At 39.7% G+C, this 26,059-nt stretch overlaps 1 protein-coding gene across 1 annotated transcript in view; it reads left to right on the plus strand.

The window, feature by feature from the left end:
* The window catches only part of COG3 (component of oligomeric golgi complex 3), a 60,911-nt gene that overhangs the window by 29,893 nt on the left and 4,959 nt on the right, over positions 1-26,059 (plus strand). Inside the window, exons 15-22 of the mRNA XM_027557198.1 lie at positions 1,842-1,966; positions 6,666-6,755; positions 9,990-10,110; positions 12,531-12,619; positions 12,729-12,863; positions 18,827-18,902; positions 23,665-23,792; positions 24,739-24,837. Coding sequence (XP_027412999.1) covers positions 1,842-1,966; positions 6,666-6,755; positions 9,990-10,110; positions 12,531-12,619; positions 12,729-12,863; positions 18,827-18,902; positions 23,665-23,792; positions 24,739-24,837 — 863 coding nt within the window. The remainder of the gene's footprint in view (positions 1-1,841; positions 1,967-6,665; positions 6,756-9,989; positions 10,111-12,530; positions 12,620-12,728; positions 12,864-18,826; positions 18,903-23,664; positions 23,793-24,738; positions 24,838-26,059) is intronic.

Consider the following 26,059-nt stretch of genomic DNA (forward strand, 5'->3'; position numbering starts at 1 on the left):
GTCCATCCTGTGAAGAGGCTGATTATCAGTATCTTTAATACGTGTAGCCCTTCATCGCCATGTCGAGCAAGTGAGGGCAACTGAGGCTCACGGAGGAGGAGGCGAGCAGGTGCGGGAGACGCCCTGCAGCCAGTTTGCGCTGCTCCTCAGAAGAGGCAGCCAGTAGGCCCTGGACTTGGCTGTATAAGGAACTTTCCCCATCCGCCGCTTCAACTATTAACTGTTCTCAGGAAAATGAAAAAAGGAACAAATAAATTGACTTCCGGCATTAAGCTACTTAAACACATTTATTTCACTAAACTTTAACTTGGGAGTACTTTTTGGGCTGTTTCATTTTGAAGGAGGAATCCTGCAGATAGCCTCATTCTCAGCAAAACTATGGATACTTAATCTCCTAAATATTCCATATATAATTTGTCTAGTTCATTCTTTCTCCTTAAGAGATTTTATATAAAGTAGATATCCTAGTTTAAAGTAAGGCAGAGCTTTTTAAAATTGTATAAGTATCATGTTTTTGAAAAAAAAAAAAAAAAAAAAGCTTATAGAATGAAAGAGAAAGCACCCATCCTCAACGTTGCCCTCAGCCCTTTCCTGCATAAATCCACTCCACGGCTTCCAGGTCTCCTTTTGAGCATATGCGGATCTGGCTGTTTTAAAATGTTTTTTATTTTTTTGGCTGCACTGCATGGCTTGCGGGATCCTTAGTTCCCCATCCAGGGTTCAAACCCAGGCTCCCTGCAGTGGAAGCACAGAGTCCTAAGCACTGGACCGCCAGGGAATTCCCTATAGCTCTTTTTTTAAAAAATGAATTCTGTTTTGCTTGGCTATACTTTTACCTTTTTATTATTTAAAAAAATTCAAATACACAGAAACATGGACTGATACAATGAACACCTATGCCCGCCACCTGGATTTAAGACTTAACATTTTATCATGTTGTATCTATAGTTTTGCTAATTGTTTTAAAGTGAGTTATTGACATCATTGCAACTTTACCTTTGAGTATTTCAGCATCTCTCCCCCCACCCCCTAAAATGGGACATCTTTCATGTAACCATAAACCATTGTTGCAATGAAAATTTTGGTAATGTTTCCTGATGTGTTCTAATACGCAGCCCGCATTTCAGTCTGCCCTTCTTGTCTCAGAGTGTGGTCTCAGCTCCACTTTGATGGCTCATCCGAATTCTGGTCCCTCCACCCGGGTGACCGTGCTTCTCTCACAGAAGTGTTTCTGTGCAGCTGTGCAGCCACATTCCTCTCATTCCCCTCTTCACACTTGCTGGCAGCTCCCTTTTCTGACTTGGGGAGGCTGGGGTGGGGCGGGGGGCTGGACACACAGCTCTGGTCACTTGGGCACTGGATATACTGTGTGGGCCTGAAAGTGATACAGTTCTGCGCGTGGAAGGCTGTCAGGCAAATGAGCTTTGATTAATCTTCCTGTTTAAAGTGCTTTGTTTTCTTCTCACTCCCCTCCCACCCCGACTTGTGTCCACATGACTATGTTTAGATCGGTCTCCTTTTTATTGGGTGTGTGGTATTCTGTAATGTGTGTATACTGCTCATGTAGTTCCTAAAGATAATTGATTCCAGTGTGGAGAAGGCAACTTGGGCTGCGTGTGGGCGGCTGGAATGTACAAACGTGGGTATTCAAGTGTGTTCTCGGTCAGTGTGTTCAATCTCACTTGTCGCTATGGAGATTCCTTTGACATTCTCCATTAGAGACGAGGCTAGAGAAAATGGATACCTCCAGCCTTTGATAGGTAACAGAAGCTAACCGTGTATAATTGCTGTGCATGTAAGACAGACCTGTGAAATGTCTTCTTTTCCACTTGGGGTTTTAGGTTCATCTGAATCTCTCAATCCTAGACAGCAGACCACGATTTCTCCAGCAGATCTTCATGGAATGTGGTACCCTACAGTTCGACGAACTCTTGTCTGTCTCTCCAAATTGTACAGATGTATAGACGTATGTCTGTCAGTCAATCCTTGTATCTTTACTGTAAATTGCTTGCTCTGTGACTTAAAATATTTTTTAATTTAAATTTTAAGATCTTGATGCAATATATTTTGCTTGGTATTAGATGCAAATAATAAGATTTTTATATACAGAGGTAACTTTAAGATCAATCTAACTTAGAGATTCTTAACCTGAGTGTTTTGTAGGCCCTCAGAATCCTCTCATGGGCTTTGGGTAGTCTCTGAACACCTTGAAGTTGTGGGTAAAATTTCGTCTATATGTTTGTAGTTGTCTTTTTGAGAAAAAGACATATAACTTTTATTGTTTCTGAAAGCCTGTAGCTTTTATTGTTTCTCATGGCTACAAACACATTTAAAACTATTGATTAGTTCATCTGTCTTTAGTCTATAGATGAAGAAAAAGATGCAGGAAGGTTAATATGTCCAGTGTCACATACATATATTTCGTATAATACACATTTAGTACTGAATGCAACTACTTTTATACTCAGTTTATTTTTTATTTTTTAAATTTTATTTTATTTTTAAACTTTACAATATTGTATTGGTTTTGCCAAATATCGAAATGAATCTGCCACAGGTATACATGTGTGTACTCAGTTTAAATCAACTTCTTGAACAAGGGTTCCTTGTTACACAGATTACATGTGTTACTAACCATGGACTAATTATTTGCTGAAATTAGCAGTACCCTTTTAGTTTTTTTAGCCTCAACTTATACTGCACATTTATTTTAGGTGACATTTATTTTAAGCATTTCAGTTTAACAGTTTATCAATCACTGAATGATCAGTTGTCTACATTTATTTACTGTTAGTGTTAAAACCCCAAAAAATGGTTTATAAAACTCAGTGACTTTAATTCACTTTTCAAAAATTAATTTGATCATTACAACTTAAATAGCATATGAAGAGAGAAGTGATCAAATACAGAAAGAAAAGAAAAGAAAGTGAAGTTGCTCAGTCATGTCTGACTCTTTGTGACCCCATGGACTGTAACCTACCAAGCTCCTCCGTCCATGGGATTTTCTAGGCAAGAGTACTGGAGTGGGGTGCCATTTCCTTCTCCAGGGGATCTTCCCAACCCAGGGATTGAACCCGGGTCTCCTGTGTTGCAGGCAGATGCTTTATCATCTGAGCCATCAGGGAAGATTACAATGATCATGTAATTAATTGCTCAGAAGCCACTGTCTTTTAAGAGTGTGGTTTAGAAGGGAACGTGTGTATCCCCTCCCACTCTGGAGATCCTCTGTGCTCACCGCCCTCTGGCCTGAGCGGGATTGCACAGTGGACTCATGGGTTCACTGGAGAGCTCACTACTTGGTATCTATGTTAAACTGCATCATTCCTGGAGTTTGTGCTCAGAGATTCTGGAATTGAACCAGAAAGCGCCTTTTACTCCATTCTGGGACTTTTAGGGGTGAGGCCAGGTCTCCTGTACAGAGTTGGATTCTCAGCCATTTTGCCCAGCTGCTGAGATCTCTCCCAGAGGGAAACTTGGATATTGGTAGCCCTTCTTCCCCAGGTCCTCCCAGTAGATGTATTGAATGATAGTGTTAGGCTGGGATTCAGAAACTTCCTACGGTGGAGCCAGGATCCCAGGGGAAATACCGGGGGGCCACATTCCACATAGAACCCATTGTCATCACAGACCCTGGGGAAGTCTCTTAGGTGCTTAGCGGGAATTTTAGGCAAACAGTAGGTAGGCCCACAAACGACACTGTGCCTGTTTTTATTTTATGCCCTAGGCCTGCCCATTACATTTTCACCTAGCCTACATTCAAATCTTATCCCTCTCCATCTGACCAATCGAAGGTAAAGACAGACATGAGTAGGAAGAAGAGAGGGTCTCAATCGAAGCTGTCTTCCTAAGGCAGGCAGGGTGAGTGACCTAGCAAATTCAGTTCAGTCACTCAGTCGCGTCTGACTCTTTGCGACCCTGTGGACTGCAGCACGCCAGGCTTCCCTGTCCATCACCAACTCCTGGAGTTTACTCAGACTCATGTCCATTGAGTCAGTGATGCCATCCAGCCATCTCATCCTCTGTCATCCCCTTCTCCTTCCGCCTTCAATCTTTCCCAATATCAGGGTCTTTTCAGATGAGTCAGTTCTTCACATCAGATGGCCAAAGTATTGGAGTTTCAGCTTCAGCATCACTTCTTCCAATGAATATTCAGGACCGATTTCCTTTAGGATGTACTGATTGGATCTCCTTGGAGTCCGAGGGACTCTCAAGAGTCTTCCTCAACACCACAGTTAAAAAGCATGAATTCTTCAGTGCTCAGCCTTCTTTATAGTCCAACTCTCACATCCAGACATGACTACTGGAAAAGCCATAGCTTTGACTAGATGTACCTTTGTTGGCAAAATAATGTCTGCTTTTTAGTATGCTGTCTAGGTTTATCATAACTTTTCTTCCAAGGAGCAAGTGTTTTTTAATTTCATGGCTGCAGTCGCCATCTACAGTGGTTTTGGAGCCCAGGAAAATAAAGTCTGTCACTGTTTCCATTGTTTCCCCATCTGTTTGCCATGAAGTGATGGGACCAGATGCCGTGATCTTAGGTTTTTGAATGTTGAGTTTTAAGCCAACTTTTTCACTCTCCTCTTTCACTTTCATCAAAAGGCTTTTTAGTTCTTCTTTGCTTCTGCCATAAGGGTGGTGTCATCTGCATATCTGAGGTTATTAATATTTCTCCGGGCAATCTTGATTCCAGCTTGTGCTTCATCCAGGCCAGCATTTCTCATTATGTACTCTGCATATAAGTTAAATAAACATGGTAACAATATACAGCCTTTAGGTACTCCTTTTCCTATTTGGAACTAGTCTGTTGTTCCATGTCCAGTTCTAACTCTTGCTTTGTGACCTGCATACAGATTTTTCAAGAGGCAGGTCAGGTGGTCTGGTATTCCCATCTCTTTCAGAATTTTCCACAGTTTGTTGTGGTCCACACAGTCAAAGGCTTTGGCATAGTCAATAAAGCAGAAGTAGATGTTTTCCTGAAACTCTCTTGCATTTTCGATGATCCAGGGGATATTGGCAATTTGATCTCTGATTCCTCTGCCTTTTCTAAATCCAGCTTGAACATCTGGAAGTTCACGGTTCACATACTGTTGAAACCTGGCTTGGAGAATTTTGAGCATTACTTTACTAGTGTGTGAGATGAGTGCAATTGTGTGGTAGTTTGAGCATTCTTTGGTGTTGCCTTTCTTTGGGATTGGAATGAAAACTGATCTTTTCCAGTCCTGTGGCCACTGTTGAGTTTTCCAAATTTGCTGGCATATTGAGTGCAGCACTTTCACAGCATCATCTTTCAGGATTTGAAATAGCTCAATTGGAATTCCATCAGCTCCCTAGCTTATGTTCGTAGCGATGCTTCCTAAGGCCCACTTGACTTTGCATTCCAGGATGTCTGGCTCTAGGTGAGTGATCACACCATCGTGATTATCTGGGTCATGAAGATCTTTTTTGTACAGTTCTTCTGTGTATTCTTGCCACCTCTTCTTAATATCTTCTGCTTCTGTTAGGTCCATACCATTTCTGTCCTCTATTGAGCCCATCTTTGCATGAAATGTTCCCTTGGTATCTCGAATTTTCTTGAAGAGATCTCTAGTCTTTCCCATTCTATTGTTTCCTCTATTTCTTTGCATTGATCACTGAGGAAAGCTTTCTTATCTCACCTTGCTATTCTTTGGAACTCTGCATTCAAATGGGTATATCTTGACCTAGCAAGAGAGAGCCTTAATCTTGTCTCACTGTGCAGTAGCCTCATGAGAAACAGAAGAGAAGGTAGCAGTACAAATAGAGAATAAATCATTACGCACGAGACAAGAGGCCAGGATGGTGGCCTAGTAATAAATATTTTGCTCATACACATCCTTATCAGTTCCGTTTCAGGTGGAGTAGAGGCAGAGAGAAAGCAGGGGGGCTGACAGGAATCTGTGCACACACCACACCTCTGGGAAGATACAGCAGTGGCAGAATTAAATTAATCCTACTTCACCTTCTGTTTTGTAACCTGATTTTGTTTTTAATTAATTATATTCTTGTACAAGAATTTTATCACTTCCTGTTCAGCATCCTTTGATTTCATGTACAATGTTCCATAATTTAGATTTACTAGTATTTTGTCAGCTGCTTATCATTGAACATTTATTTCCAGATTTATTTTTTTCTGCTTTAAATAGTATTATGAAAAGAGCCATAAGTATGAATCTTAGAATACAGTACTGATATTACTTGGGATACGTTTTTAGAAGTGGATTTACTGAGGCTTTGTTTTAAAGTTGGTTTTGTATGTTTAAAAAACAGCCTATATCATGAGATCGCACTGGAGTGAGAGCTTCCCAGGCTCAGGTCACATCTGCCTTGTGCACCTGCCACTGTGCTTCCAGGACCAGCACAGAGCCCGGCACGAAATAGGTGCTCAGGAAATAGTGTTGGATGGTCACGTGAGAGTTTCAAGAGGTGCAGATTAGGAAATTGTGCTGGTCTGGAAAGCTTGTGTGGCAATAGGAAAGTCTGGGAGGAGTATCTGTTCAGTTCAGTTGCTCAGTCGTGTCTGACTCTTTGCAATTGGTAGTAATAAATTAATTCATCAGATGAGGGCAAGCAAGCTGTACTCACAGCCTACAAATTTCTTTTGCTTTGTTTGAAGTGCTACAGGGGATGTTTCTCTTTTGTTTCACCAGAGGGCAGTGTTCCAAGGACTATCACAGGAAGCCTTGTCGGCCTGCATTCAGTCACTGCTTGGAGCATCAGAGTCCATCAGCAAAAACAAGGTTTGATGAAGTGTTAGATGAAATCTGATCATCTATAATACTATTGTGGAATGCAGCATTTATATACAGGCACAGAAATTTAAAGCCATTTTGGCAGTAGCATTTACTTTTTTAATGTGATTTAATTTTGAGGCCCTTTGAGAGGAGGTAGTACTTCATTTTAGTGCTAAAGACTACGCTATGTAAGAGAGTGCCAGCTTTGCTGAAGTACCAAAGGTGATACTTAGGTCATAAATTCTGTGGGATAAAGGTTTCTTGTTCTAGCCTTAGTAGCAGGAAGGTACTGAACTGCTCTTTCCCTGTAATACCGAAACTGTTTTCAAGAAATCGTAGCAATCTGTCATCGTCCCTACAATGACATTCCAAATAGTTGAATGGCCTCACTTGGAGGAATCAGTCAGTCAGTTTGGAAGATAAGAGTTGTGGCCCATGGATTATGTGACTAGAAGGAGTTGACATGACTTTGTAACTTACACTTTTTATTCAAGAAGAAGGGATCTGGTGCTGACGGCTGTTGGCATGTGCTTCTCCCACAACCCCTGAGATTTTTTTTTTTCCAGAAAGTATGGTTCGGGATGCTGCTCTGTTTAACTCTCCACCTAAAATACCTATTGCTTACCAACAGGGAGTAAGCTGTGGGACTGTTTCCAGCAGAAATTTCATAGCTCGTGGGAGTTTTCAGACTTTGTGAACCTTTCTAGACTTCCAGATTTATAAACTTGGTTTCTAACTTCAAGGTTTTAGATAAACTAAAAACAGAAACCTCCTCATGGAAGAATGTGGGATCCTAGACAAGCTGGAAAAAGCTCTGCCTTTGTGACCACTGTATGTTCCCATTCATGGGATTGAGAATTGAAGGGAAATTCTGACAAGGGAACTAGAAGAGAATGGAAAGTTAAGTTATAGACAGGCAGGTTGAAATTTAAAACATATTTCCCAGCCTGAGCTTTCATGTTCTTTTGTTATAGAGGGAATTAGGAAACACGTCTAACACTAGACACGTGTTTAAGTAAATTGTGGTATATTCCATACAGTGGAATACACAGATGTTATATTCCAGAAAAGGGAGTGATAAAATTTAACGTAAATATGTTAAGGTAAAAACAAGGCGCAGGATACGACGCAGATGATAACTATGTGATTAATACATTCACTGAAGAAAGTAGTGATGGAAGGTTGGAGTGACTGCAGATGACTCTTGTTTCTTCTCACACTTGTCTGTATTTTCCACAGTTTATGCAGTGAGCATGTATTTCTTAGATTATCAGAGGGAAAACAATGATGTAATTTAAAAAATTCATGTGCTTATATCCTCTTATATCTCTGTCCTCATTTTAAAGGGAAGAATGAAAACCCTTTTTTTTCATTATTCGGCCTTCTCCCCACACAACCTGTAAGGCCATCCTCACATAAGGCCATTGTCTAATGGCATAAGGCCATTCCTGCATATCGTAAGTGCTTAAATATATATGAGGAGACCTTCAATTTAGTAAGAATTAGCCGATTTATTTTCACAACTAAGTTAGTGTGCTTTTCATCTTTCAACTTTTGGAAAAGTGATCAATGAAAATGGCTTAATGTGTTGAGACTTTCTTAAGGAAAGAAATTTTCTTCCATACTTAAATTGAGCACCTAGTGTATCAGTACACTAACACGATACTATTTGCTGAATCACAGTAGCTTCAGCAAAGTAAATCCAATCTATATGGTACTGTTTTCTCCTTCGGAGCTGTTAGTTCTTTTGAAAACAGAGCAATTATTCAAAGTGGGTAGCATTTCCTACTTACCCAGAGTGCAGAGTGAGTTTCCATCAGGTAAATCATACACACTGATTTGTGTCTGTTCAGGAGGGTGGGAAGGAGAGAGAGAACAGAGAGCAGTCACTTTAATAACCTCCTTAAAGCTTATACAGTGCACCTTGTTTTACTGTGCTTTGCTTTATTTTGCTTCACAGATAACTGTGGGGTTTTGTTTCTGTGTTTTTTTACAAACTGAAGATTTGTGGCAACCCTGCGTCAAACACATCTGTTGGCACCATGTTCCCAACAGCATTTGCTCACTTAGTGTGTTTGTATCACATTTTGGCAGTTCAGTGTTTCAAACTTTTTCATTATTATATTTGTTGTGGTGATGGGTGATCAGGGATCTTTGTTATTACTATTGACTTGCTGTAGGCTCAAATGATGGTTATTTAAAAATACTTGATTGCTAAAGATGGTTAATATTTTTAGCAATAAGTATTTTAAAATTAAGGTATGTACTTTGTTTCTTTAAACATAATCCTGTTGGCCACATAATAGTTTGGTGTAAATGTAACCAAAAAATTTGTGTGACTCGCTTTGTTGCAATAATCACTTTATTGCAGTGGTCTGGAACCAAACCCGGTGTGTCTCCAAGGTATGCCTGTATTAGTTACTGAAAGACATTATTCTTTTCCTAATGCAGAATAAGTTTATTAAAAATATTTTCAAAGTAAGTCTGTCTTGGGTAGCAGCAAGAAGGAGCAAACATATCCTTGCTCTTCTTAATATACAGACTCTTCTGAAATGAGAACTATGGTGATTCACTATTTTGGGAACTGGGTCAGAGCTTTGAGAACTGAGCTTGAATCACAAAACTCTTGAAGATGTGTCCTGAGAGGGTAAAAGGAAATGCGGGAGTGTCTGCACTTCCTGTGTGGGGTGTAGGTAGTCCGTTCTCCATTGCTGGCAGGGTAATCCAAAATGACCACCCCAAATCTTTTTACATTTGGAGGCTCCTTTGTACTTTTATATAAATACCAATATTTCTGATATTCTGAATATTGAAACTACTTTGACCAAACAGTGAAAGCTATGTTACTGAGAGAAACTAGGAAGCTGTGAGAGATGGAACTCTGCTTCCTGTGCTGTGCTGATCTTGGGCCATATCATCTTTTTTCTTTCTGCACCAGGTTAGAAGAGACTTGACTTTTGTTTCTAACTGTGTTGTTACGACCTTTTGTCTGGTTTACTTTCTTGGGTTTGCTAAGTAGAGTAGATGATAGTAAAAGTTTGAAGTAAGATTTTTCCAGATAGTTTCAACCTGAAAATATGGTTGAGTTCATCGCACAACAGAGGAGTATTGGTACCATGTAGTTATGCTAAAGGCAAGTGACCTAGATCGATTAATGTTGAATTAGTAGCAAACGTGTTATATGTATTTCTGTTTTTACTTAATCTGTGATAATATCCATTTTTCTGTCTTACAATTTAGACTCAGATTGATGGACAGCTTTTCTTAATAAAGCACCTTTTGATTCTTCGTGAACAAATCGCTCCATTTCACACTGAATTCACCATTAAGGAAATTTCCCTGGACCTCAAGAAAACTAGAGGTACTTCATTGCCCTGGCTGGCACAGTTGGGTGTGTTTGACCCATCCAAGTGTGGCAGCACAGGTTTATAGGTTTATTTTATGTTCATCTGCAATTTTTTATTTTGCATGCTGTGCTTGCTGAGCATGTTGCTTGTTCATACTAAGCTAAGCTGACAACATCCTAATTATATCTAATTTGCTGTGTTTTCTTTATGGAGAGAACTATATTTGAGCATTTCAACTTGCAGTGGAGTATAACTTCTCTTAGACTCTGCCACATATTACCATAACCAGTTAAAAAATGAAAGATCATTGTAATAACTACTTAAGAGTGTCAGCTAACTGGAATGATTTTAGACATTGAGTTGGGTTTGTCAATTCATAGAAACTCAGGAAGCCAGCTGGGTAAAATCAGAAGAGTGAGTCAGGTTCTGTTCCTGGTCCATCATTTCCTAGTTCTTGTGATTTTAAACGTGTGTTTTAGCTTCCGTACCTTGCGTAAAATGAGCAGAATTAACCCATCATGATGCTTTCACCAGATTATCAAGATCATTAAGAGTGAAAATGAATGAAAATATATATTAAAGTGTTTTTGTAAGTTTAAGGTGCTTAAATAAACTAAGTTGTATTATTAAATCAGCTGGTTAAGTAATCGCATCAATAGAATCTTGAATTGGTAATAGACATTGAATCATCTTGAGATAGGTGCTTCATCCATACTAATGATTTGTTTCTGACTGAATTAGCAAGTGATGATTTCTAAAAGATTACAGTAGTTATTTTTTAAGATGCTGATCTTGAACAGTTAAAGGATATACCATCAATTTCCATCTCCCTTACTTACAAATTTATCTAAACTTTATCTTTTCTTAACCATTTCCAAGAGAATTAAGCTCTAATGCCTTAAGCCATCCATTTATGAAATGAATGGATTTCTCCCTTGTGCATTGGGAGAATTGAGAAAATTCATAGCCATTCAGATTACTTTTTGTATTCCATGGTTTAGAGAGTCTCCAAATATAGGATTTCCAAGAGGAACAAGTTACTTTCCTAATGACTGCTTATAAAATAGTCGACTTGCTGTAACATCACTTGGAATCAAAGTGAGTCATATTAAAACAGCTTATTCTTTTTCTTTTCCTAATGCACTTTCCTTTTCACCACAGAGAATACCTTTTGGTTCTGGTGGAATCTGGATAGTAAGCCTGTATGTTATTCATCTGCTTTGTAAGGTTTTTTTTTTTTTTATAACAGCAGCCAGATTTCCTGACTTTGGCCTTTATAGAATGCATCATTTTTAAGTTGATTTCCTCCTTTCCTTTCAGTGTGACATGTGAGAATAGCACCCTAACCTTGAGGAATGCCAGGCACTGATTGTCCGTATTTTATTCAAAGGATGAGGTGAAGCAGGACTGATCTATTTTCTTTCATATTTTTTCTAATTCATAACCTGTTGCTGCTTCGTTCTACTATAGATCCACTGAGGTGTGAGAAAATGAAGTATTAATTTTGGCAAATTTTGGTTTAAAATATGTTTTCCCTACAACATAATGAAGGTTCTGTAATCCTGCTGTATGATCACCTACAGTTTTTCAGGTTTCCTGTAGAAAGGACAGAAGAAATGAAGAGTCATTTACTAAAGAATACTGAATTCAGAACACTGAATCTGATAGGGGATTTGTTTTCAGTTAAATCAGTTCACAGTCGAGGCAGGAAGTACAGTGTGGTGTGTGTATGTACTTTTAAATCCAGGCTAGAAGCACTTCGTGCTGTGCTTTCTCCAGCCTGGCAAGGCAAAGCAAAGTAATGGGCTTTTCTGACTATCACTTAATACTTGCTGTCTGTACTTTTAAGCCTGTTAACCTCTCACTACTAATGTTATATCTTATTGCATTTGAACATCGATGAGACCTGTTAGTACTTTGCACAGATTCTAGTTAGTCTGGAGGTTAAGGGGTAAATATGTCCTTTTGGTGTGTTTTTTTTTTTTTTTTTTCTTTTTTTCTGGCTGACATATTAATTTATTCTCTCTGCTTTGAATGAATAAATTTCTATGCCAGCCAGATCTTAAACAAAAGAAGCTGGGTAAGTATATGAATTTTTTTTTTTTTTTTAAAGAAAATCTTATTTAGCATCATTAAAGTAAAGCTGTGAAATTGTAAGGTGTTAATTACCATTTATCCTTTTTTCTTTGTTCCTAAAAATAAACAATTGTGGTTAATAGCCATTTTGCAATTCTGAGTTCTAGAAAATAATTATGCGTGAGTACTGTAGCCATCACGGGCACTGACCTCACCCGCTCATGGAGGTGACTTGGAAATGAAAGTGCTTTTGCTCTGTGGTAATAGAGAACAAGTGTATGTTTACACGCTAAAATAGTTACGTGACTTCTCTGTTGAAACTGTACATGTTCACTGGATGAGTAATTTTGTTCCACAGATGCAGCATTTAAAATCCTGAATCCTATGACTGTTCCAAGATTTTTTAGGCTGAATAGCAACAATGCCTTGATAGAGTTCTTGTTGGAGGTGAGAAGGAGTCTGTTTCCTTGGTGGTGGGAGAGAAATGACATTCTTTGCATGTCTGGTAATTTCTAGGCACATAAAAACAGGAGGAAATTGTCATCTTCTTTTTAAGGGTACTCCTGAGATAAGAGAACATTACCTCGACTCTAAAAAAGACGTAGACCGCCACCTGAAGTCAGCCTGTGAGCAGTTTATTCAGCAGCAGACCAGGCTGTTCATAGAGCCGCTGGAGGAGTTCCTGACAAAGGTACAGACCTTGCTGCATGCTTGGGAAAGTAACTTTGAATTCTTTCCTAGATTGCAGTTTGAATTGCCTTCTTGTGAAATCCTTGGCAGAAGGAAATAGTAAACTGAGGTCTTAACAATCCTAAGAAATCACCGTGTTTCCTCTTATGGAAGCTTTTTGGTTTGGACTTTTAGGTAGGCATGCAGAATTCTTCAGTGTTAAAAGAAGGTGTGAGTATTGGAAATCTAGTTAGAGCAGGCTCTGGTTAGCTCTGTTCTCCACAGTGTAGATGTCTGCATGTGCTCTGGGACTCTCGCTTAGATTAGGACCTTCATGGCAGTAGTCCCAGACCTATGTATGAGGGTTTCTCATTACCTAAATGAGTTATTTTCCTCTTGTTTTACATGCTGTTCCTACCTTTCATTTTGTATGGGTAATTAAGAATTGAAGATTCTAAATCATTGCATTGTTAATCACCAGATATATAGATTTACAATAATCTGTCTATCTGTCTCCCAGCTAAAATCCATAAACTGGCAAATGCCAGCAAAGAAAAAAACCAGATCATGGCGGTTTTGACTTTCTTTTTTCAATAATTGTTTTTTAAAAATCTAAGTTTTGTTGCTAAGGACTTAGCTTGTAAAGATGTTTAAAAAGTCTTGAAATTAATTTATTAATCTCTACTATCTGTCCAGACTTGAATTTGCGGACATTTAAAAAAAAAAAAATGACAGCCTTTCCTCTCAAATTTGCTTACCTAAGTCTTAAATGGGGAGACAAGGTATGTCTACGAAATGACAGGAGGCAGCTCAGGAGATTGTTCGTTGGTAACGTGTTGCTGGGTCCCGTGATAAAGACAGAAGACACTAGTTTTTAAAAATAAGAAATGATACCAAAAAAAGCAAATATAGAAATGGTAAACTATTTTTTTATGATTGGGGTATATTACTTGTTTGGTGGATTTTAGCCTGTTCAAGAATTTGGAATGTGTGCTTTTTTTTTCTCACTACATAAATTTAAAAGGAGTGTGGTGTAAATGTTTTCTACCAGCTTTTGATTTTTAAAAAATGGTGCTAGTATTGATATTTTGTAAGTTACAAATAAGTCATCATAGTTTTTACTAAAACTGCCCTCATGGACAACTAGTTTGTAGATTGTAGTATGTGTTTTGGGAGAGCACCCACATTAATACTGGTGGGAAATGCTAGAGATGAATATTTTACAGTAACAGAGCAGCAGAACGAATCTTCTGATGTAAGCAAGTTGGTTATAATGAAATCTTGGCTTAAAGGGTTTTTTCCTAGAAAAACAGAGTTTTCCTAGAAGTCAAAAGAGTGAAAATTTACTGATGGCAGTTGTCCAAGTTGACCTGAGTATAAGTTTGGTATGTTTAATATGTGCTAAGTCGCTTCAATTGTGTCCGACTCTCTGCGACCCTATGGACTGTAGCCCGCCAGGCTCCTCTGTCCATGGGATTCTCCAGGCAAGAATACTGGGGTGGGTTGCCATGCCCTCCTCCAGGGGGTCTTCCTGACCCAGGGATCGAACCCACAGCTGTTACATCTCCTACGTTGACAGGCTGGTTCTTTACCACTAGTGCCACCTGGGAATCTGGTTTAACTGTGCATTTTGGAAGATTCTGGACACTGAACATTCTTTAAAATTGAGACATTTAGGTAGAAAATATGTATCCAAGTCTGAATCATAGCATAGCTCTGCCTGGACATGCCACACACTGCAGCAGGGACCCCGTGCAGCTGGTCATGCAGCTCTGTTCATACTCCTCTCACTATGGGGCGGGGGAGGCAGAGGTCTCCCTCACTCCCGCCACCAGCTCAGTCTGTGTTGCCCTTCCTCGGTTCATTCGCAGTTGTCTCGATTTTCCTTTTACAACCCTGGTCCCTCAGTGCTCCTCACTGTTTAGTGAGGCTCTTTAGTAGATACTTCAACTCAGAGGACCCAGCATCCCTTCTACGTTATCTTATTCCAAATTGGAGAAGACTCTGATGCTGGTAAGATTGAGGACAGGAGGAGAAGGGGTGACAGAGGATGAGATGGTTGGATGGTATCATTGACTCAGTGGACATAAGATTGAGCAAACTCCGGGAGGTGGTGAAGGACTGGGAAGCCTGGCGAGCTGCAGTCTATGGGGTTGCAAAGCGTCTATGGGGTCGCAGAGAGTCAGACGTGTTCACATGTGACTGAACAACTAAAAAACAACAAATTCCAAATCTAGGTTTCTTCCCTTGTCCTCTTGGCATAGAGTGGGTCAAAGGCGAAGATACACACACGCAGGCGACTCACATGCACTGTACACACTGGAGTTCATGCAGACGCTTGTGATCATTTAAGACATTGTTTCCTAGAATTTGTGGACCAAACATTTTTCACGTCTCAGCAAGTCAGCATTACTAGTACTCTGAATAGCAGAGACAGAGTAAATGCTTTTAAAACTTATAAGGATTTTCTTTGAAGGTAATTCTGCAGGTGCAGAATCTTACACCCCTTTTATTATAATTGCCATTGTAAAGCAGGCGGTTCTTGTGCCTTGATAAATGACTGCAAGAAAAACAGTAACTCGTCGATGTAGAAAGGAAACAGTATTTTACCTTTCATTTGGATGTATGCTTGTAGGTCTCAGTATTTACTATTTGGATGTAAGCCTCATTAGCAAAATGTCCTCAGCTTGTTTCTGAGTTTGGATTGATTTTAAAAATATATATGGATTTGCCATAAAACAAACTGTGAGAGTCTGTAGAAAACATTTTTAGGTTGTCAGAAGATTTTATTTTTTTGGACCTGAAGACTCCAGGTGTGATTCCGATCCCCTTCACCTGTTGTAAATTGGCTTTATTGTATACGTAGCTCTTTGCTTGAGCTCTCTTTGTTGAGATGCTTTGTTTTCATTAACTCTCCTTACATCCCCTCTACCTAGAGTAGGTAAATCATCTTCATTTCAGACTGAGAAACAACGTTAGCAGTGTGACCCATTACACATGAGATGAACATTTCTATGGTGTTTTTAATCTATCTGTTGTAAACATCCTTCCTGATTTTTGGGGGGTCACAATTAATAAAATTTTATTTTATAAAATAATGAAATTTCTTGAGAATGATAAAGTTCTAGAAGAACTTTGCCTTGTTTTCTGCTCCTTGAAACATAGCCTTTTCTCTCAGCATCATTTGAATGGTCCTGGGGAGTGCAGTGGGCTTCCCTGGAGGTCAGTCAGTAGAGAATCTGCCTGCAATGTAGGAGACTGCCTGCAATTCAGAAGACCTGGGTTTGATCCCTGGGTCGGAAAGATCCCCTGGAGAAGGAAATGGCAACCCACTCCAGTATTCTTGCCTGGGAAATCCCATGGATAGAGGATCCTAGTGGGCTACAGTCCATTGGGTCGCAAAGAGTCAGACATGAGTGAGCAACTGAGCATGCATGCAGGGAGTGTAAAACTGTTTTCCAAGTGTTGAGGGATAGAGGTTCATACAGAAACTTTTGGGTCAGATATTTTCCAAAACTAAAACACTGTCCATACTTTTTCATTGTTCTCAAATTTCATCATATTGAATATTGTTTGAAGCTGACTCCTAAGTAGGGCTTGGGGTAGTCATGAGAGCAGTCGAGAGAGCACAGCATTTCGAGGCGAGGATGCTGAGCTGCCAACCGCATTCTGCACCTCGTGACCGAGATGGGTGCATGTGCTCAGCTTCTCCAAGCCTTGTTTCTGATCCCTACAGAAGAGTGCTGTCGTATCCCTCCTTCTTACTTACAGTTGGTACAAGGACTCTGGTAGCTCAGATGATAAAAAATCTGCCTACAATGCTGGAGACCCGGGTTTGATCCCTGTGTCAGTTTGGGAAGGGAAAGGCTACCCCCTCCAGTATTCTTGCCTGGAGAATCGCATGGACAGAGGAGCCTGGCCAGGCTACAGTCCATGGGGCTGCAGAGTCAGACACGACTGAGCAACTTCCATTGTACTCTCTATACATCACTATATGTATCAGGACCAGAAGATCAAAGAGAGCAAAGTACTTTCTAAGTACTTGCAGAAATGTTAGTTTATGTGACAAATATGAAGTGAAGATTTTGCTTTTGCAAAAAAATCTGAATGAAAGTATTTTATAGGAAGTATAATTCCAAAGTTTATAGCTAAGCTAAAAAGTGTTTCCCATGGTAGGACCAGTTTATGCTAAAAACTCAGACTTATGTTAGCAGATTTCATTTCCTCTCAAGCAATTTGCTAAAGTATTGCAAGTTTACTCGTAATGTTCCCTCTTAAGTATTATTAATTTCCTCAGTAACAGTATAAATTAAATTTTTTTCTGACATAATGTTGTAATAGAATTTGACCTATAAGTTTCATTTCTGTTCTTAAGGTGTTATAACCTAATGGGAAATCAAGATGGATATGATGTAAACATGAAGATGTGTACAGCAGTGTCATTATGAGACAGTGGGCCTGTCTTCATCCTGTGGGGTTTTAAAAAAGATGCGGCTATTGGGGAAACTGAGGAAAATGCTCCTTGAGGTCTAACTTAAAGACAAGTATTGGGTTGGCCAAAAAGTTCATTCAGGTTTTTCCGTAAGATGTTAATGGGAAAACCGAGACGAACTTTATGGCCAACCTAATTAATTATCTAGATAGTAAATAGAGGTGAATATACCAGTCTGTATTTGCTTTTAATATAAAAATAGTTCTGTGTAGTGTATGTCGTTATGAAATTGGTTAAATTCTGGAACAGGCAGTGGACCAACAGGCAGGCGTTACTATTGAAGTGTAACAGTTGGATACAGAAGAATGTTCAGTCAGGACTTAGATTTAAGTGGGAAAAAACAGTTCAGAGCACTGTGTTCCTGCTTTTCTAAGTGTAGACGCATTAGTATGTTTCTGTTTACGTTGGGAAATACTGGGGATAATATACACTAAACATGAGCATGTTTTTCTTTTAGCATTGTCTGATCCCTAGACAGTGACTCACTTTTAAAAGCAGCGTTTCACAGTAAACATAAAGCCATATAGAGGAATTGAGTGACAGTGGAAAGGGGCGATTTTATACACGTGACAGCATGAGCAAGGACCTAGAAGTAGATTCAGGAATGTGAACTTGGTACGCCTTGGTACCAAGAGGGCTCGAGAGGCCTGGGTTAACGTTATATCCTGTCTGTGCTCATTCTCTGCCTGCATATTTATGTGGCCTTCTTTATGAGAAATCGAAAGAGCTGGTGTTGAAGTCTTTCTAATGAGACTGTCTATTGAGGCCAGGGTCATGGCCTGGACCTTTGGCACCTAGCAGTCCATTTCTAAAAAGATGTTTTATGAATTTCTGTCTTTCACACTCCCCAGCTCCACCTTAGCCCCACTGTGGTCTGCCATCTTAAGAACATTCTTGTCCAAAATGCATGGTTTTGCTTCTCTGCACTGGTGCTGAGGAATGAGGAGAGAAGTGACTAGAGGGTGGGCATCCACTTCCATCCCTCTCACACTGGTTGGAAAAGGGTGCTTTTTGATGCTATCTGAAAACTTTTTTTTTTTTAAATAACATTCTCTCTGCCTGTAATGAAGGAAAGGAGCCTATAGATATATAAAGGGGATTTTGTCCGGCTCCTGTGACATTTTTCTGATAACATAGGAAAATAATTTAAAGTTAACCTAACAGTCCACTTAAAGAGAGATCTGTTTTGTGTTGATGTTTCTCTCAGTCTTCATTCTTGTCTTCCTGAAATGTTTCAGGCAGAATGCCTCAGGACATTGGTGTGGTTTTCTTTTTGCAAAACAGTGGTATGCCTTGAAATCACGAAAGAAGTTTTGCTAAAATATTTTATTGGTTGTAAAGGACTATGGGAAATGATTCATTTTCTCTTAGAGCTGTACATTTGGTTATTGTTATTTTCATAGGTTTGAATGGTGTCACATCTTTTGAGAGCAGTTCTAGTTTAATTTGTCATCAGTGAAATGAAACTTTTTTCCTTTTGTCTCCTCTACTAGGTTTCAGCATTAAAAACAATGGCCAGTCAGGGAGGACCTAAATATACGCTGTCTCAGCAGCCTTGGGCACAACCAGGTATCTCGCATTTTACTATTTGGGATTTCCCTGTTAGGATGTCGGTTAATTTGCATTTATATAGTCATGCTCTGACAGCTTGGAGTTGTTTTCCTACTCCTGCTGTGGTTTAGGTTAATGCAAGATCCAGTTTGGAGTTGACAGGTCTTAATTGAGCCAACACTACTTGTATTTGAACAAGCATTCCAAGTCAAAGGAAGAATTAAAAAAAATACACACACACATATTAAAATAAAAATACACACGCGCACACCCAGTTAAAAATAAAATATGGCTTAGATGAGAATGCTTTGAGTGCACTAGTTTTTGTTTACCTGCTTTTCACTGTCTTAGAACTCGGATGAAAATACAGTGCTTGATAGTATGAAATTAATGGAGAGTATGCTACTGTTTCCAAGTATTATATGAAGAAATATTGGACATTATTACATGTTATACAAGTTACATTCTTTTTAATGTTTTAGAGTGTTTGAAAAAACATTGTAAAAGTTGTTTGGGAGTTGTCAGGCAATGTCATTGATTGGCAGAAATGCTTGAGATGTTTTCCTGTCTTAACTCTTTCCTAAATGTAAATTTTTTTGTGCTAGAAGGTTTTTTTCCTTCTTTGGCATTAGATAGTAGACATTGAAAATCAAGACTAGTTTTTGTGGGTTATTTTTAGTCCATTTTGTGACAGTTTAAGTTGTCATTCAACCAGAATAAATCACTTTGTTAGATTATATATTTCTGGCCGTTCCTTGGCTCATGTTGTGATAGAGATCCTTTGAAAGAGAAGAGCATGATGGCGAAGCAGTGAGTGTTTTAATTATGGGTAAGCTGTGTGCAAGTTGGTAGGAAGCAATTTTCTTATAGTGAGAAAGCTGAAGGATCATTCCATCTTAGCAGTTGTAAAAGATTGACTGTCTATAGACACTTAAACTAGAATTAGGTCTTTAACACGATTGGCTTTCCATAGTGAAAGAATGTATGTCTGTCGGGTACTTATTTCTTTTGGGAAAAAGAATTGAGGCCATTCTGAAATTTTCAGTTATTCTTATTAGTGCCTCAGGTTAGTCTGAAGTTGAAGTAGAACAGAGAAGAGTGAAAGTAGCTCTGTGTCTCTTAGGAAGATTTGTGAAGCATAGAGAATTATCACTTGTATTTGAATGAAAGGCAGGATTTTATGCCAAAAATTTGTCATGGGAACTTTTATAGGTTTGCATTGATTTGTTTTATTTTGCAAATAAACTTTGTGACACACTTTAGTCCTTCATTCACTGCGGTAGAGACAGTGAGTGGTATACTGGATTTATTATTTTAGACCTTGTGTTGTATATGAGATTGAAGTCTTCGCCATCTTACGAAAGGACAGAGAACATCCTTCGTGTAGTAGTACATTCTGTCAAGAGACAGAAAACCAACCTTTTACAGACAATACTGGCAGTTCTAACTATAGTCAGCCTGGTGGCAACCACTTGTTCTGACCCCTCAGGGTCAGCAGCAGACTTGTCAATCTGTAACTCAGCACCAGTTCTAGAAGGAATTCTGATTGTCTTTGGATTAACTGGGCTTTTGGCTCAAGGTTTCAGTTACTTGCAGAGCTTATTTAGAAATAGGAGCTGATTTTATTTTGAATGTTAATGTAGATGAAACTCTTGGGTGCAATAAATTTTTCTTAAAATAGGTAGAAACCAACAAATTGGCATAGGCATACTTAGTACAGCTAAGCCTAGGGGCTTGATGTATAATTAATGTATTTTCTTTCTGCTCTGAAAAGATTCTCTTTTGCTCAAAGTAGGGGCTGTCATTTTTCAAGTGGAATCCTAGGAGAAGTCTCAGTGTTGAGTGTGTGGTGCTCTTCAGTAGCACTACCGTTGTCATTAGTAAAGCAGGAGTAGATGAAAGGAAAAGGAAGCCAACAGGAGGACTAGATGAAATCAGGCTTACTGTTTTTGTCATTTAATCACTGAGTTTCTTTCTGTGTGAGGAGATGCTGGCCAACGTTAGCAGCGATACTTCAGTTTACCTAGTTGTATCTTCCACCCCCGTTGGCCACAGGGAGCTATGGAGTTGCTGTCTCTTGATCTGTAACAGGAGAAACCCACACTGAAATGTCAAAGATTTTTGAGCCTTTGGGGAGGGAGCACCAAGAACAGTCTAGGAACTTGTCGTGGACCCCTGGAACCCAGGGTTAATGTGGTACATGCAGACTTGATCACATTCTTGGGGTCAATTCATGATAAACTCATGAGATTGAGCTATAATTAGGATGCCAGTTTGTTATTTCACTCTGGGAGATATACCTTCTTAAGAACTAGGGTACTTTATTTACTGAGCTCCACATATAACTAGTTGTCCAGGCCTCCGAAAACTGACCAGTGACCCCTCAAGCGTGTTAGTGATGAGAGGGACAGAGCCTATGGAATTTACTGTCTTAAAGGAGTTTTCATCTGTTCATGAAAAACATGCAGTCCTTGGATTGTTGCTTCTTTCTTCTTGTGGGCACAGGCACTTTCTTGCCCTGCTCATCTATGACCCTCCTCAACTGAAAAAACCTTTAATGTGGTATGAAAGTGGAAATGTGGAGAAGTATAAAATTAGAAGTAGTTCTGTTCTCCACCTCCAAACTAGTTCTCGCGAAGGTAACCGCTGTTCACAGCTGCTTCCCGAACATGTGTGTTTTAGCACGTATGGACTTGAAATATGTTACACAAGTAAGATTATACTACTGTTACTTGAAAAACCTGGGTAACCACTTTTTAGGTAACAAGTTTTAGCTCAACACTCACCAGGTTTCCCTTTTGGTAAGTGTTGAGCTAAAAGACACCAAAAAGGCAAAGATCAGGAGAAGGAAGGAGGTATTACTTGCAGCAAGAAAGAGCACCAGGGATCTTGCCCAGAGCAGCATCTCCCCAGACAGCAAAATTGGGGAAGTTTTAAGCCAAGGGTACACGTATTCATGAAGGGGCTTGAGCAGAGGGGCTTCAGCATTGAACTGGGGTGGTGGTCTACAGAATCTAAGCTTTCATTGATTGAAGTCATGAGGGGCAGCAGCATCATTCCAGCCTCTACCTGGTATGGGTCTTACTTCCTGCAGAACTCAAAGACATGTATCAGATTGTTCTCTGTATCCCTTGAGGACAAAGCTAGTGTTTTGTCACTGAACCGTTGTTTTTTGACTGCTTCTCCTTTGTTCCTGCATCCCCTCACTTCCCCTAAGATCATCCATTACTGAGACCTGTTCAGGGACAAGCATTGTGGCTGGGCTTAGATCACAAAATGACTTAGGACAAAATGGCTTCCCTTATGTCAAGAAAACCATGCTTGGTTCTCTTTTTCCAGCGACCTCCTACCCAATCTGCTTACAAAATATCCCCTCCCTGCCCCTTTTTAAAAAAACAGTTACTCGGTACCTTAGAGCCCCTTCTATATCAGCGTATCCAGCTCTACCCATTTTAAGTAATGGACACGTATATCACTAGAGCACAATTTCTTTAATAATTCTGTTGATATTTAAATTACTTTTAGTTTTTCCTTACACTCTTTAATAAACACACATATCTTGGTGGTATTTTGTGAGCATGTCTATAAGGTAAATTTTCAGCAGTACAAACATTAAATATTAAAGAGTATGTGTATTTTCAGTTTTGCTAGACATTGCCCAGTATCCCGTCCAAGAAGTTGAACCAATTCATACTGTACTCCCATCAACAGTGGATGAAGGGGAATTCCCTGGTGGTCCAGTAGTTAAAATGGGCTTTCCAGGTGGCTCAGTGGTAAAGAACCCACCTACCAATGCAAGAGACACAGATTTGATCCTGGGTTGGGAAGATCCACCCACTCCAGTGTTCTTGCCTAGAGAATCCCACGGACAGAGGCACCTGGTGGGCTACGTGGGGTCACAGAGTTGGACATGACTTAGCAACTAAAGCAGCAGCAGACAGCCGGCAGTTAGGTCTCCACGGTCAGTGCCACATGGCGTGGCCAAAAATAATGGTGCACAAAGGGGGCTGTTTCCCCACCTCCGCCAAACGTGCATGTGCACAATCTTAGTGATTGTAACCAGTCTGAAATATTCCAGTTGTTTTAATAGGCATTTCCTTAATTATGAGTGAGGTCAACCATCTTTGTAATGATTAATCAGTCTTTTCCTTTCTAGCTTTCTAGGTAATTTTCTCTTTTAAGTACTTCATACAGATTACTGCTATTCTTTTCCATTTGTACTTCTTTTGAGACACTACATCTGGGCTATTAACTATTTCAGTTACCATTTTCTGGAATTCTATTCCTTTTCTGATAATATAGTATAAGAACATAACAAATGGATTTTTATTTCCCATTAAATACGTGTGGGCATTTTCTGAATAATCTCATAAGACAGAGAGCATCTCTTACTGTGAGTCAGTAAGAGTCACAGTGAATAAGTCCATTCATTACGAAGTAATTCTTTCTAGTCTTTCTCTGCAGATGACTTCCAATTTTACCTTACCTCTGGTCTCCAAATTCCAAAGGCACCATACTACTGTCCCTGTGAATGTCCTGAGCCGTGCTGGGGGAATTCTTTTCTGTTTAGCCTTTGCAGTTAGAATTTTATATATCTAAATACTTAATGAATGTTTATGGGCTTGTGATTAAACTGATAAATAAACAAAAGTGAAAAAAAATTCTTTGAAGAAATAGTCGTCTTTTGCTGTTTTTCTCTCCTTTTATTATCTTCTGAATTAAAATGGAAGTAGTACTTCTGTTTTTATTTGTGATACTAAGGAGGCTAATTTCTTTCCAGCAAAGGTCAGTGACCTTGTGGCAAGTGCCTACAAGACGATAAAAGCAAAGCTGCCCCTGACATTGAGAAGTATGTCCTTGTACCTATCCAACAAGGATACGGAGTTCATCCTGTTTAAACCAGTCAGGGTAAGTTTCATGATGATCTGTTTGAATGTTGGCTGGTCTTTTCAAGTATTCTTGCTTCGTCTAGCATTTTCCTCTTCCTGTAAACATTTGGAAATGTTGATCTACTATTCTAGTGCAGTTGATTAAAAAAAACACTGGGATTCTTGAAAGACTTAACAAAGCTTGCATCTCTCTGATTCTGCCCCTCTTCCCCCCCAGCCCTCATTTTGTCTTAATTTTTTATGGTTACCTATGGCACAAAGGTAATTTCTGCCAAAAAGTAGAAATTAGTAAATGAGTGAATAAGTAATCAGACCTCTGTGTGAGATGTGGCCCAGCACTTGAGAGAATAGCATCTCAGGAACTATGCCCCATTTTACTGGTGAGTGGAGAAGGAAATGGCAACCCACTCCAGTATTCTTGCCTGGAGAATCCCAGGGACAGAGGAGCCTAGTGGGCTGCTGTCTATGGGGTCACACAGAGTCGGACACGACTGAAGCGACTTAGCAGCAGTAGCAGCAGCAGTGGAAATAAATGGCTTGCAGCGACCCCCAAGGGATTAAACGCCAGAGCAAATTTAGGTCACTGCTTCCAGCTCTGTGTTGAGCTCACATCTTTACCCAAGGCATTGGTTGATTTTTAAAGTACAATTTATGTGTCTGGGAACTTCATTATCTTTTGTGGAAGAAATTGCTGCCGAAGACTCTTATTATTCTCTGGAGGGAACAAAGCTGGCAAGAGTTTAGTTTTTTCCAGGAAATACTATCTGATAAGTCTTATTAGTTAGGTTGTGCTGGTATGTGAAATGTTAAGGACCAGTTACATGTCTTTGGTAATCCCCTGGAAGATACGTCTCCTCCACTTGTTTTGGCAAATAGTAGTATTAACTTCCTTGGTTCTTGATGTTTAAGGAGGCTGAATCTGTTTTCAGCGACTCGTAATACAATTGCCTTTTCTTCTTTCTAAGAATAATATTCAGCAAGTCTTCCAGAAGTTCCACGTCTTGTTAAAGGAAGAGTTTAGCCCTGAAGATGTTCAAATCATTGCTTGTCCTTCAATGGAACAGGTAGGTAATCCGTGTTACTTTTATAACCTTTTAGTTATCTGACTTGAGTAGATAGGATCTTTTGAGTTACCGTATTTTGTTGTAATTTTTAAAATTACAACACATTTGGCAATGGTGTTCAAAGTTTCAGTTGCTTCTTTTTTGTTTTTTGGCCACACTTTGTGGCACATGGGGTCTTAGTTCCCCAACCAGGGATCAAACCTGGCCCCTTGCCATGGAAGCATGGAGTCTTAACCACTGGACCGCCAGGGAAGTCCCCTCAGTTGCTTTTTAATGCTTTCTGATAATTGAAAGTTGCTCTGTTTAAAATAAACTCTTTGTGGAAAACTCAAATAGTGGTATTTAGGTTGCTGCATAGTTTTGTTTGCAGTATGTATGATAAGAGGCCCATGTTTCAAAGATGTTAGAAAGAGGTCCTCTTTCTCTCTTCTTCCTAAATTAAAAAAACCTGAATAGAGAGCTCAGCCTGTGTTTACTGTCATCATTTATTCAGTTCTGTCGGCAAACTTTTATTGAGTAGAAGTAGACTGGCGCCACAGAGGGTATTTTGTTTATGGTTTTAAGAATCATTGAGGAGTTTAGTGTATGGTAAGGACCAGAGAGGAGAGCAGTAAGGTTGGTGAGCGTCTGATTGGTTTGCGTTGAATCTGCAGGGAGAGAGACTGGAGGCAGTGAGTGTGGTCAGTCTTTGAGGAGTTCTGCTGTGCAGAGAGAGAAGAGATGGGGTGGTAACTGGAGGAGAAGTGGGGTCATTTTTAAATTGAGGTATAATGCATATACCATAAAATTCATCTTTTTAATTCAGAGTTTTTGGTATATCCACTAAGTCCTGGAACCATCACCGCTGTCTAATTTCAGAGCATCTTCATCCCACCCCAGAGAAACCCCTGTCCTTTAGCAGATTCTTCATTCTCCCCTCTGCTGCTGCTGCTGCTGCTAAGTCGCTTCAGTTGTGTCCAACTCTGTGAGACCCCAAAGACGGCAGCCCACCAGGCTCCCCCGTCCCTGGGATTCTCCAGGCAAGAACACTGGAGTGGGTTGCCATTTCCTTCTCCAATGCATGAAAGTGAAAAGTGAAAGTGAAGTCGCTCAGTCATGTCCGACTCTTAGCGACCCCATGGACTGCAGCCTACCAGGCTCCTCCGTCCATGGGATTTTCCAGGCATGAGTACTGGAGTGGGGTGCCATTGCCTTCTCCGCTCCCCTCTTCTACTAATCCACT

Source organism: Bos indicus x Bos taurus, chromosome 12 (assembly GCF_003369695.1).
Source record: "Bos indicus x Bos taurus breed Angus x Brahman F1 hybrid chromosome 12, Bos_hybrid_MaternalHap_v2.0, whole genome shotgun sequence".
NCBI classification, from domain to species: Eukaryota; Metazoa; Chordata; class Mammalia; order Artiodactyla; family Bovidae; genus Bos; species Bos indicus x Bos taurus.